Raw genomic sequence first — 13,680 nt, 5'->3', positions numbered from 1 at the left:
TTCTACAATACAATGTACTGCTTATATTCTTTAATAGCATAGAAATTTTGTTAGAAAGCAGTTATGAAATAACAATTATGAAATAGCTATGGTGTTGTATTTAGCGAAGCTTGTTGGATTTTTATAGGAAGATAATGAATTTTCCAATAATTTATTCTTATTTGATTTGCAGGAAAACTTTGAAGATGCCTTTGAACACATCCCAGTGTAAGTATCCTATATTATCTCTTTTTTTCGAGCAGAGTTGAATGAAAACAACCAAAAGTGAAAAATACTATGTAGTTAACTATATTGCTACCTTTTCTATTCTCCCTGCTTCATTTCATGCCAGTTCTGTTTCATCTTAGAGCAGAGTATCAGATTTCACTCTATGCTCAGCAGTAAATCTCAGTTTTCCAATTATATTAAGGGATTTCCATACAAAAGAAACTCTTAGATACAATACAGCTGGATATTTTACTTTATTGAGGATGAAATAGAAATCCTCCCTTTGTAGAAGATAAGTTTCTATAGAGTACAGAAATTAAACCTAATATACAGAAGCCTGCTCCAGGTTTTAATTCCTATGGTTTTTTTTCTGCAGTTTTTTTGAGTGAATTGTAATGTATTTGTTGTCTTCTTGTTCTCAAGAGTGATGGCCATTTGCTTATATAATGCCTATGTTTGGCCTGAGAATCACGTATTCCTGCACTATCAGCTTCAGCAGTTACCCGGTAAAAAATAGTAGATCTGTATCTTCCGCCATGCTAAATATTATTTTATTCAAATTCCATATTATGCTACTTTTAGTATATGAGCTAGAACAAAATGATTATATATCATTTGACTCTTATCAAGGATCATAGCCAAAATATAACAAATATGTAATAGAAGTTAAGCAATTGCTGATCTTATTTGTTGTTACAATTTCTATAAATCTTATCCAAGTTGGGTCTACTATGCAGCAAAATGAAGTTTAATCAGCAAAACTGCAGGAGTAGAACACAAGATCTGGAGTATTTGATATAAAGTCCCATGTCGCCAATATAATACCCTGTATGGGTTTTCAAGCATTGCTTCTTCCTCACACTTTTGGTGACAAGACACTGCTTACTTTATTTGCTGTTACACTGGTGACCAGATATTCTCAACCACAATGCCGCTGTGCCAGTAATAATCAAGTCGAATCCTGTGCAGAACTCATTTATTCTATAGGAGCTAGCAAAGCATTATATTTGCCATAATATTGCATTTAGGTGATATATATGGGAGCTTGGATCTTTCTTTGGATCAGTAAAGCAGAGTGTTAACTTTGTATCTTTTTAAAGACTCATGCAGCTGCTATAGCAATAGCGCCTAGCACTTTGACTTATATACCACTTCACAGTGCTTTACAGCTCTCTCTAAGTGGCTTGCAGAGTCAGCATATTGCCCCCAACAATCTGGGTCCTCATTTTACTGACCTTGGAAGGATGAAAGACTGAGTCAACATTGAGCCAGTCAGGATCAAATTCCTGTCAGTGAGCTGAATTAGTCTGCAGTACTGCATTCTAACCACTGCACCACCACAGCTGCTATGAATCAAATTCCAGCAGGGTTCACAAGAAAAATACAAATAGTTTCTGGTTTAGGTGTCATATTTTTATATTGTGGGTAACATTCCTTCAATGAAAAATTAGCAGTCAGTTGGCAGTTCCGCCTTCCCTATTCATATATATTCTTCCTAGCTCCACACTGTATAAATGTGCATACTAACATACCGGTTAGTATGAAGAAAAAGCTGTTATTGGTATATTGTGGCACCCATTGGAATTATTTTTCTCACCTTAATTGCTACATAGAGGAGAGTGATTTTGCTGAAATTAAAGCACATGGGAATTGTAATTTAGCCACTTAAGGAGCTAATGTTACCTGTTATCTATTGTATTTCTGTACTTTTAAACTGACTATAGTGGGGATTGCATGAGTGAGTGACTGTGGTATGTTTGAGAGGACTGGGAGTGCAGCCTGGTGCCTCTTCCACTGAGTGCTGAAGCAGAAGTGGTAGGGGGTCCAGACCTACCTCTCGTCCCAGAATGAATGATATGAATGGCCTGCCAGGGAGAACGGAGGCTACGGGAGGGGAAGTGGGGTCTACGGGTGCAGGGATGGGCCGGTGCATTCCGGTCATTGTTGGGAGAGGCACGTTTGACGGGAGCTATAGGGCTAGTCATTACCGGGGAAGGAGGGTTCGCTACGTGACAGCGATCCCTCCTTCCGGCCCTACTAGCTCTACTCCAGGAGCAGATGGCGAGAGTTGTCAGGGCCCTGGTCTCAGGCTGCTGTTGCTAAATGCCAGGTCTGTGGTTCACAAAGCTCCCCTCGTCCGGGACCTAATATTAGACGAGGGGGCAGACCTGGCATGTATTACTGAGACCTGGCTGGGCCATGAGGGAGGAGTCCCCCTCACTGAAATGTGCCCAGAAGGGTTTCAGGTGCTACATCAGCCGTGACACTAGGGAAGGGGTGGAGGAGTGGCAATCATCATCTGAGAGTCCCTAGTTCCTCGTAGGATCCCTGCTCCGGAGATTGTCGGGTGTGAGTCCCTTCTGGTGAAGCTGGACCTTGGGGGTCAATTGGGTTTGTTGCTAACGTATTTACCTCCCAACAGCGTTGCAACAGCCCTGCCTGTGCTCCTTGAGTCAGTAGCCGAGCTGGCGGTTGAGTTCCCCAGACTTGTAGTGCTGGGGGATTTCAACCTGCCATCGCTTGGCGAAGGCTCTGATGGAGCACAGGAGTTCATGGCTTCCATGACAGTCATGGACTTGACCCAGGTAATTCAGGGTCCAACTCATTCAGTGGGGCACACGCTCAACCTCGTATTTCTCTCGGAGCAGTGGAGATGTGATCTAGATTTGAAGGGCATTAAGATCTTGCCCTTGTCATGGTCAGATCACTTCCTACTGAGGCTCGACTTTCGGAAACCAATCCCCCACTGTAGGGAGGGGAAACCGATTAGGTGGTTCCGCCCCAGGCGCCTGATGGACCCTATGGGATTTCAGACGGCACTTGGGGAGATACCTGACTCTCTGGCCCACAGTCCGGTAGAGTCCTTAGTCACTGCTTGGAATATAGCGGCGGCGGAGGCTCTAAACCGGATTGCGTCTTTATGGCCTCTCCGCGGCAGCAGATCCAGGAGGGTTCCTTGGTTTACCGAGGAACTCCGGGAGATGAAGCGCCAAAAGAGACGCCTGGAGTGACGTTGGAAGACTAGTAACTCCGAATCCGACCAAACACAATTAAGAGCCTTTATTAGGACTTATCTAGTGGCGATACAGGTGGCAAAATGTGCGCATTTTTCCGCTCTTATCGCATCCGCAGAATCTCGCCCAGTCGCCCTGTTTAGGATAGCCCGCTCCCTCCTGAAAGGGAGGGATGCGGACGAACCCTTACAGGGTAGAGCTGAGGAATTTGTTCAGTTTCTGTCAGATAAAATTGCTCGGATCTGGACAGACCAGGACTCCACTTGGACGGGACCAGCCGAGGCGCCGGGGGAAGGTCCTAATCGGATTTTATGGAGCGAGTTTCAACTTGTCGCTCCTGAGGAAGTGGACAAGGCCATGGGAGCGGTGAGTGCCTCCAGCTGTTTACTGGACCCGTGTCCCTACTGGCTGGTATCGACCAGCATGGAGGTGACACGTGGCTGGCTCCAGAGGATTGTTAACACCTCTTTTCTGGAGGGATCCTTCCCGCATCCTCTAAAGGATGCGGTGGTGAGACCCCTCCTCAAGAAACCCCTCCTCAAGACCCCTCCTCAAGAAACCATTTTAAACCCAGTCTCTGTTCGTAGGGAAGGTTGTCGAGAAGGTGGTGGCCTTTCAACTCCGGCAGACCTTGGATGAAGTAGATTATCTGGATCCCTTTCAGTCGGGTTTCAGGCCTGGTTACGGCACAGAAACTGCTTTGGTTGCGCTGATCGATGATCTCTGGCGGGCCAGGGATAGAGGACATTCCTCTATCCTAGTGCTCCTTGACCTCTCAGCGACCTTCGATACCATCGACCATGATATGCTTCTGCGGCGGTTACGGGAGGTGGGAGTGGGAGGTTTTAAGGTGGTTCTCCTCCTACCTTTCGGACAGGTCGCAGTCGGTGTTGGTTGGAGGACAGAGGTCGACCCCTAGGCCCCTCAACTATGGGGTGCCGCTTGGTTTGGTCCTGTCCCCCCTCCTATTTAACATCTACATGAAGCCGCTGGGTGAGATCATTCGGCGGCACAGGATCAAATATCATCAATATGCGGACGATACTCAATTGTATCTGTCCGCCCCGTGCCAACTCAGCGAAGCAGTGGAAGTGATGTGCCAGTGCCTGGAGGCTGTCAGGGTCTGGATGGGAGCGAACAAGCTTGCACTCAATCCAGACAAGACTGAGTGGTTATTGATGCTGCCTCCCAAGGTTAGTCCAGACATTCCATCTCTCAGCCTGGGGAGTGAAATTATACATCCCTCAGAGAGGGCCCGCAATTTGGGTGTCCTCCTCAACCCACAGCTGAAGTTAGAGCACCATCTGTCGACTGTGACCAGGGGGGGCTTTCGTCCAGGTTCGCCTGGTGCACCAGTTGCGGCCCTACCTGGACCGGGAGGAATAGTCACTCATGCCCTTGTCACCTCAAGACTGGATTACTGTAACGCGCTGTACATGGGGCTGCCCCTGAAGAATGTTCGAAGACTACAGCTGGTCTAGAACGCAGCCGCGCGAGTGATATGGGGTGTATCTAGATACACCCATATTATACCTATCCTCCACGAGCTGCACTGGCTTCCTATTGGTCTCCAGACGCGCTTCAAGGTGCTAGTCGTTACTTTTAAAGCCCTTCATGGTTTAGGACCTGGCTACCTGAGAGACCGCCTCCTGCCACTTACCTCCCAACTACCAACAAGATCGCACAGGTTGGGACTCCTCCGGGTGCCGTCAACCGGACAATGCCGGCTGGCGACTCCCCGGGGGTGGGCCTTCTCTGTTGCTGCGCTGGCCCTGTGGAACAATCTACCTGCAGAGATCCTTACCACTCTCCCGGCCTTCCGTACAGCCGTCAAGACCTGGCTGTTCCGGCAGGCCTGGGGCTGTTGATTGATATCCAGCCCTGTTTAGATGGAATGGGTGATGTGAATTTTAATACTGTATTTTATTTTTTATTCTGTTTTTTAAATTTTAAATGTTTCTTGTCTGTTGTGAGCCGCCCAGAGTTCCTATGGGAGTGGGCGGCATACAAATCCTAATAAACTTGAAACTTGATGCACTCTCATTTTTCTCACTGCTATCCAAAATGCAGGAGAGATGAAAACTGAGCAAGAGAAAAAAAGTACAGAGATCTAGGAAGTTGCAGTCCCAATGAGAAAAGGTGGTAAAGAATTTTATCTGGATATGCTATTAAGCATCTAGAAATATGCACCAATTACTCTCATCATTAATGCTCAGATGCCTAAATCCCTTTTCATTCCTTGTGTAAGAATGGGTGGGTATGCAGATGTGTTATATGTATTTGTGAGAAAGAGATTATATGAACCAGTAAATTATCTAACAAAATTATAAGCCTCTTTTAATGTAAGAGAAAAAACAGAGCAGAGTATTTATGAGATTACAGCATTTTGACTATTTAGCTGAAATCCTGAAAGAGAAAGATCTATATATAATGTCACCAGCACAACTGTAGAAGAAATAAGAATTATGTTTCTTATGTTGTATATTTGAAGTAAAAACTTTGAAAGAATCCTTTAACAGTGTACTTTATTGACCTAAGAAAGCTTGAGCCATTTTTCAGTTTACTTTTTAATAGCTTAGGTCTTATATATAAGATAGAAAATACATGAACATATTTCTTTATTGACTGAATGAACTTTAGAAGAACCTATAAGGTAATCTCATAGTTTAGGCCATGTCTAAACTAGAGGGCTTAGCAGAGTTAAAGCAAACATTTCAGTGAATTAAAACCTCTCCACGCAATTATGGTAATATACAGCCAGGGATTTGGGCTGAAAATATATTTTATAAAGAGTGCAAAAGTTCATTTATAAACAGAGTCCCAGGATAGGAGGTCCAGGAAAACACAAAGTCAATTTAGAACCTTGGTCAGAATTGAAGAAGCAGCCTGAACGTTTAGGGCAGAATTTGACAAGCTGTCAGAAGAGCACATAGGATATGGATGTTGTTTCCTTTGCTAAGTTACTTCCAGATAGAGTGTTTTATATAAAAAGCTTCAAGACACTACTCACAATAAAATAGTTGTTCTAAGAAATTTATGTCAGAATTTGGTGTTAAACTTGTCATGATTAAATGGGACATATCTTCATTGCTTGCTTACTAAGCCCTGGATCAGTAAACATATTGGCTTCTAATGCCTTTCCTGGCTTCTTATCCAAAGATCAGTTTCTTGTCACTATATCCGTATACATGCCAGTTTCTCCTATGCCTTGTCTTATATTTTCCTAGTATTCCTCATTAAATTACACGATTCATTATAATCCTTCATTTTGCTGATTTTACAGTTTGGTGTTATTGCCATTTGTTACTGTTGTGGAATAGAATAAAAAGGTAATGCACACTCACAAAGAGTGAATTACAGGTAGTTTTTGACTTATGACCATTTTTAGTTACAACTTGCCGGAAAAAGGGAACATGCCTGAATCTGAAGTTCCAACAGTTGCACCCTACCCCACATTCACATGACTGCACTTGGGGCACTTGGAAACGCTGCTGCATTTATACCTGTTTGCAGCAACCCACATGCGACTACATTTTATGAAGTTTTTGCTGACAGTCACACCATAATGAATAATGGGCTCACTTAAGAACTACAGTGTTTGTTAGCAACTGCTGCAAAAACCATAAAATTGACTGTTACAACTTACAATCATAATGACAGTCTCCATTACAATTATGATTCAAGGATTATCTGTAAGCTCCTTGCCGTGCATACGAAGAGAGTGCATTTTTTGCATTTTTACATGCTTTTGAACTGCTAGGTTGGCAGAAGTTGGGATAAGTAACAAGAGTTCACTCCGTTATGCAGCGCTAGGGATTCGAACTGCCAACCTTTCTGATTGACAAGGTTGCGTCCCTCAAGATACTATTAGGTTGTGAAAATATATATACATGTTATTAATTTTACTGTCCTTTATTATCATGTGAGCATATGGATCTTTCATTTGGATGTGAATATGCCATAATAAAAATCTTCATGTACCTTACATAGGTATTTAATATTTATGTATTTATTTAGTGTTCCTTTCAGATACTTTTCCTCTGCAAATTTCCCTATTAATATCATTTTAATTTTTTTTGTAATCTCATGAGAATAATAATAATACAAACAATAAATTGAATTCCAAATTTAGTCTAAACATTGGACTGATTGTGTGACAAACTATAATTATTAAACTCGTATGCTATTCAACTCTCAGTATAACTCTGTTTTTAATATAACATGTTCTTTTTTAGATACATTGTTCTTCCACAAACATTCTTTTTGCCTGGATTTTTTACAGAAAAGAATTAACCAATGGTCTTTATTCAATGCTACCATATATATCTTGGTGTGTTTTGTTGGAACTCACAAATGTCCTTACCCTAGAAATCTATGGAATATTAATTGTACATTCTTACTATCATAAATTTAAAAACGTATTAATTTATTTTTATTGAAATAATATTTCATGTAGATTAATTATTAAAAGTTGGCATGTTTTTTCTTCTTTATATCCCTGAATATTGGCAGTCTTATATTAATTCAATTTAATATAAATGTCACAGTTTCTGCTATCTGAAAAGAAATCAGATAATAGATATAGCAGATTTAATCTTAATTTAATGTTTGTTATTCTGTTTATTGTAAGGTTATCTTAAGAATAATGATATGGATTTTTAAATGGGGTTCATTAATAGATTAAGTATAATAATGTTGTTTACATATCTTTTCATTAGATGTACAACATTTCCTAATAAGAGGAACACAGCGTTCTAATCTAACTTCTTTTTTTTTGTCCTTCAAACATAGAAATCATTGAGGTGTTTTGAGAACCAGTTTCTCCCCTTTATAGTTGGGCAGTGATGGATTAGAATTAGGCTGCATCATACATTGGGAAAATCTCCCAGCATCCTCTTTGTGCAGAGGCATCATCTGCCAGTACTGCTGTAGCTGCAGTCCTGTCAACGGATATTCTTGTAAAATCCGATGCAGAGGATTCCTGCTGCTGTGCGAACTTTTGCATCTATTCTGTTTCATAACTAATAAGAAGCCCAATGGTAACGAGAAATAAGGAAATGGGACTTTCTTAGGGTGTTACTGGCTGGGCTTTTTCCCTCTGTGACAGAAATGAATCAGTTCTGCAAGAGGCTTACCTTCACATAGCAATTTGCAGTTAATCATCTAGAAGTTGCCGAGTTTAATTCTGTGAGTATACTGTGTCTTTGGAGCTGCTAAAACATTGGAGCTGCTAAAATTGACTGCAGAAAACCTGTGTGCATTATTTTCTGGGAGATCACTTGATATGAGACTTTTTATTTTGAAAATAGGTAATAAGCTTAATGATGATGGAGAGGAAGTTCAGAATGTACTGTATTTTGATGATCCTGGGGATCATCATTTAAGAGTTAATTTCATAAATGATTGTTTTTCCTTTTCTCTTGGTATTTCTATCAGCTTTATTACTGTGCTTCTTATTGTATAAATGATCTCTAGCTTGATTATTTGTGTATACAGAAATACTTCTTGAAACTGTTAACAGAAGATTACATGTCTGTAAAATATGGCAGGTAGAAAAATTCTCAATGAATCAATTGCTTATGCCACCTAACAATTTTCATGCTCAGTTTAACTACAGCTGTTGTTTTGTAAGACTATAAGAGTCTCAAAAGCTAGCAAGCATATTATAATATTATTCCATTTCATTACATTTAGAACTGCTCTCTCTACTATATGATTCAGGCAGCATACTTTTTGCAACTTCATAGCAATTTATATGAAATCATAGAAAAAGGACCATTCAGTCCTGATCATGTGGCTGGACCTGAGCCATTATTTGAATGACGCAGTGGGAGTACTGTAGATATTTGCTTTTATTTGTTGCATTTTGTGCTGGCTAACCTATTATTAAGCTCTAGGAACCTGCCTTTTATTATTATGAGGTGGTATTGTAGTTAACTGTTCCCAGTTAATAGGCTTTTTTTGTGCGCATTTTTAGTTTTTTGTTTGGTGAATCATAATCACAATCACAATTTTGTCCTTTACTACTTCTAAACTAGTAAAACAGCTATTATCCCTAAGCATGCTAATAAGGAAGACCTAATCTGCCACACCCAGATCAGAGATTTTAATCATAATTTGTACTTCTTGAATGTTCAAGGTAATTTTAATTTGAAATATTGATTATAAATCTTCCAACAAATACTAATTAAGACTTAAGGATTAAATCTTGGCTTTAATACACTAAAATACAATTAATATTTTGTAATAAAATATGTTATTTATCTTTCAAACATGCAATTGTGCCTGCAATTTTTTTATTCACAGATTAATACATAATTAGCATGGCTCAGTGATGTATGCATGTGTAACTTAATGTATTATGAATAAAACTGAAAGTAGTCTTGCTGTAGGGAATTATCTTTTTGTTAATTTCTCCTTTTATAAAAGGGAACATGACTCTCCAATAAATAGGGAACAGGGACATATTGCTCTAAAATGGATTAAAAGAAGAGATAAAAGAAAATATTTTTGTAGCACTACTCTTCATAGTATTTGTTTAATAAACTAGAGAAATATTAGTTTTTAAAGACTTGCTTCAACTAGCTTGAAAGATATATTTGTAACTTCAGAGATGCTAACTGACAATTGCCACAGCAGTAAAAATATATAGGATATACTGTATGCTAGTGAATTATAGTGGTATTTTCTAGCAGGATCAATATATAGTTTGAATATTCAAAATATTATTTTCTCCAAAAAAGCTAATAACGTAGCTTCAGAAAAGAGAGTTCCTAACATAAATCCATTTAATTATACTCTTAGAATTTTCTTCCTAGTTAAAAATAAAGTAAAAGAAATAGAGAAAAAAATGAGGGAAGATTATCTGGACCTCCCATAGAATTCTGTGGGCATACAAAGGAGGTAACTTGATGATTATTTCTGGTAGTATTATAGTCTGAAATTATTACTTTTGCTTGGTTCCCATTTGTCCTAAAAAACCTCTTCAAGACAACTTTACATTTCCATGCTGTTAATTTAAAAATACAAAAAAGATAGTAGTTCTAAAGTAAGATAATGAGAATAAAAGTCAATGCTACGCTAAAGCATTAAGCATTAACAATTATCTGAAGCATCTTTGTCCTATTATGGGAATTCACTTTTTTAAAAAAAAAAAAAGGTTTAATCTCTTCATGTTCTTTGGCTGGAAATATGCCAGTTGGTAGCAACTTTTATTTGTTTCATAATTTTTACTGAAAAACATATTATACAAAAATAAAAGTAAGTATATTTGTATTTAGCAAGTGTAATTCAGACATCTTTTTTCTAATGACTACATAAGTTTTCTTTGCTTCTTCTACATAGCCTAAATAGCACTGTATGCCAAGAAGATGTAGTCCTATGTTATATAGAAATAATTGTGTATACTGGATCCAGTGCATACTTGGTAGAGAAGAAAGTGCTTGTATGGACTCATAGGTGGTCTTTGTGTATGAGAAAAAGGAAAAAAAGGGGGAAAGTTTACACAGCTGTAGCTTTTGTCTATATGGAAAACTTGCTCTTTCCAATATTTGCTGTGGTTCGTTTTAAAAAAATTTTTACTTACAAATTCTTAGACAAAAGCTTTGAAAATCATTGCTAATCATGTAGTCAGTAATAGGATGGGTGGTTGAGCCGATTCATTGGTGCCAGTTCTATATAACATACCAAAACTAATTATACAGTTTGTTTGTTTGTGGCTTAATATACTGTGTGAACCTTGCCAGTCATGGCCTATTCAAATTGCCATAATTAAAGTATGTATTAGCATGCTGTATAAGGCTATCCAATTTAAGAGTTTGGATCCCTTTCATTGAATTATTCAATAAATAGAAAGATGCTGTTTCCACTGATTTTAGTCAGCCTTATATTATACTTTATCATTCCTATTCTTTTAAATCAAGGCAAATGAACACAGTTTAGAAAGCAAGTTGACTGAAGCTGAATGAAAGCATTCTCAGGAGTTAAAGAATACTGAGATTGTATATTCTTGCATAATAGTAAGGATCATAATTGTTTGGAAATAGCAGTACAATTTAGAATTTGAAGTAGGCTGTACAGTCATTAGTGGAATCTCTTGCTTATTTCAGGAAGTTTAAAACTTGAGACAATATAAATATAATATCTCTGTTGGAATAACTCCACTTAAAAAAGCCTATTGCTCTTTTAAACAATAATTCTGTTGTCAAAACCCTTAATTTATAAAGGTTTTTTTTAAAGGTTTAAATAAAATCTATTTTTAACTTAAAAACATGAAACCTAGCCCTCTTTCTGGTCAGAAGAGTTAATTTTTTACTTAACTACCTTTCAAAATATTATATACAATGCTGTCATTAGCAGCTCTTGTCTAGTCTATATATGCATATTTCTTCAGCATTTCAATGGCTCTAGTTTATCCAATCTGCTGTGCATCCTTTTTTCTTCTGAACTCATTCACTACTTGTCTATATTCTTCTAAATGAAATTAGGCATTCTAATCTATCTAGGATCAATCTGGAATAGGAATCTGAGACCTTTAGGGACAGATTATTCCCTGATAAAACTGATAATACCTGGAACTAATTTTAGCCGCATTGTTGTATAGCAATGAATAAATGGGGGCTGCAACAACCTACATCATATTTCCCCCAAATACAGTCTCTGGCCCTGCTCATAACTCACAGAAGAAACCAATTACACTTTCAATTGCAAAAAGCTCATTATTCTAAATACTTTGCTATGCTGTACATTCATATAAACATTTAAGAAGTGCTTACATTATTTTAAAGATTATTTTTTAAAGTACATGGGTTTCTGAACCTACTCTCTGAGTGTCAATTATTTGGGGGTCATCCTGCCACTTCTATAGTATCTCCAGAGTTATGCCAGGAGGTTTCTCTCTTTTTATAACAAGGGGTTATTGAGGATATAATTATGGGGGGAACTATTCTTTTGCCTAAATACTTTATCGTTTCTAAGGAGGAGTGTAACATACTTCATTGGACCTTTTCTATTTCAACTATTTTTTGAAAGGGTTGTTTCAAGATTAAATCAATTGCTTCCACCCTTCCCACTTGCAAATGGGGTTGTGGTCTTCTATAAATTTGCAGGTGGATTTACCAGATGCATACTGTACATATCTGTAAAACCCTACTCTCATTGCTTCCTTAGCTTTGATGGATTTATTTTCTGTAGGAGCTTATCATTTGCCTGTTTCATAATCCATTAATTTTTTCTTGTTTGTTTTCTGAATGTATTTATACATGTAAGTAAGACCACACCTGGAATACAGCATCCAGTTTTTGGTCATTACAAAAAAGATGTTGAGACTTTGGAAAAAATGCAGAAAGAGAAACTAGGATGATTAAATTAAAAACTAAAACATATGAAGAATGGTTGTAGGACATGGCTAGTCTTGAGAAAAGAAGGACTAGAGGTGACATGACATGATTCCAGTATTTGAGGGGCTGCCACAAAGAAAACCGGGTAAATTTATTTCCCAAATCACCAGAAAGCAAGACAAGAAACAATGGATGGAAACTAATCAAGGAGAGAAGCAACCTGGAATTAAAGAGAAACTTCCTAACAATGAGAACAGTTAGCCAGTGGAACAGCTTGCCTTCAAAATATATATTTATATTTATATTTATACTCTGTTTTAACATACTCTGTTAAATGTAGTGGTTCTATAAGAAGAAACATAAGATAGTTCCATATTTGTTTCTGATTGCAATTCAGAGTTCTTATTTTGACCATCAATGCCCTACATGGCTTCGCACTAAAGTATTTTAAGACCATATTCTGCACCTAGTTTCAACTCATCTGATTCAAATATCTTAAGAGTATTTGCTTGAAATCCCCATTTTCAGGATGAAAGGCATATGTAAAGGCTTATAGCAGGACCTTCTATACTTTGAAATAGTCTTCCCCAAGGAATCAGTCTATTCCCCCACTGTCCTCTAGTGAACTATTAAAAATAGAGTTACTTTCGAGAGTCTAAGGAAGATAAATTGGTATCATGAGATTGAATAATGGATTGATACTATTTGATTGTTTTTTTTACTATGGATATATATGAGCCACTCTCTTTTTAATTGTAGAAGAGAGATCAGGTAAATCATTTTTCCTCTTGGTTCGGCCCTACATCACAGATTCCTTCTACTAGTAATTGATTTCAGATAATTTCACTGGAAGTTTTTTTTTCACACATCCCTCCTCAACCTATGTGCATCTATGTAAAGATATAGAGCTTGTGTCTAGGTCCTTTATATCTGAGATACATGCTCCAGCCATGAATCATTGAGATATATGAATGTATCTGAATGTCTCTCAATATAGAAGGTGGTGTTATGGTCACCTTTCTAGTCCTATGCCATGATCAGAGTGGCCTGATGATATTAGACAGTCCCACAATAGTCAAGTCTATAAAGAAATAGTAATGGTAAATTATGGATATAGCAAT

The 13,680-nt window shown here is 38.1% G+C and overlaps 1 protein-coding gene across 4 annotated transcripts in view; it reads left to right on the top strand.

The window, feature by feature from the left end:
- Positions 1-13,680, top strand: part of TTC39B (tetratricopeptide repeat domain 39B) — an 81,985-nt gene that overhangs the window by 41,064 nt on the left and 27,241 nt on the right. For 3 of the 4 annotated variants that reach the window (XM_087716090.1, XM_087716091.1, XM_087716092.1), the window contains one exon: positions 173-207. In XM_087716090.1, coding sequence (XP_087572216.1) covers positions 173-207 — 35 coding nt within the window. Of the gene's footprint in view, positions 1-172; positions 208-8,236; positions 8,409-13,680 lie in introns of those variants that run through there. The other variant, XM_087716093.1, reaches the window with a different exon arrangement.

This window comes from Thamnophis sirtalis, unplaced genomic scaffold, assembly GCF_051295495.1.
Source record: "Thamnophis sirtalis isolate CommonGarterSnake01/CBP01778 unplaced genomic scaffold, rThaSir2_p1.2 scaffold_5, whole genome shotgun sequence".
In the NCBI taxonomy this organism is placed as follows: Eukaryota; Metazoa; Chordata; class Lepidosauria; order Squamata; family Natricidae; genus Thamnophis; species Thamnophis sirtalis.
This window is presented reverse-complemented; position numbering and strand designations above follow the sequence as displayed.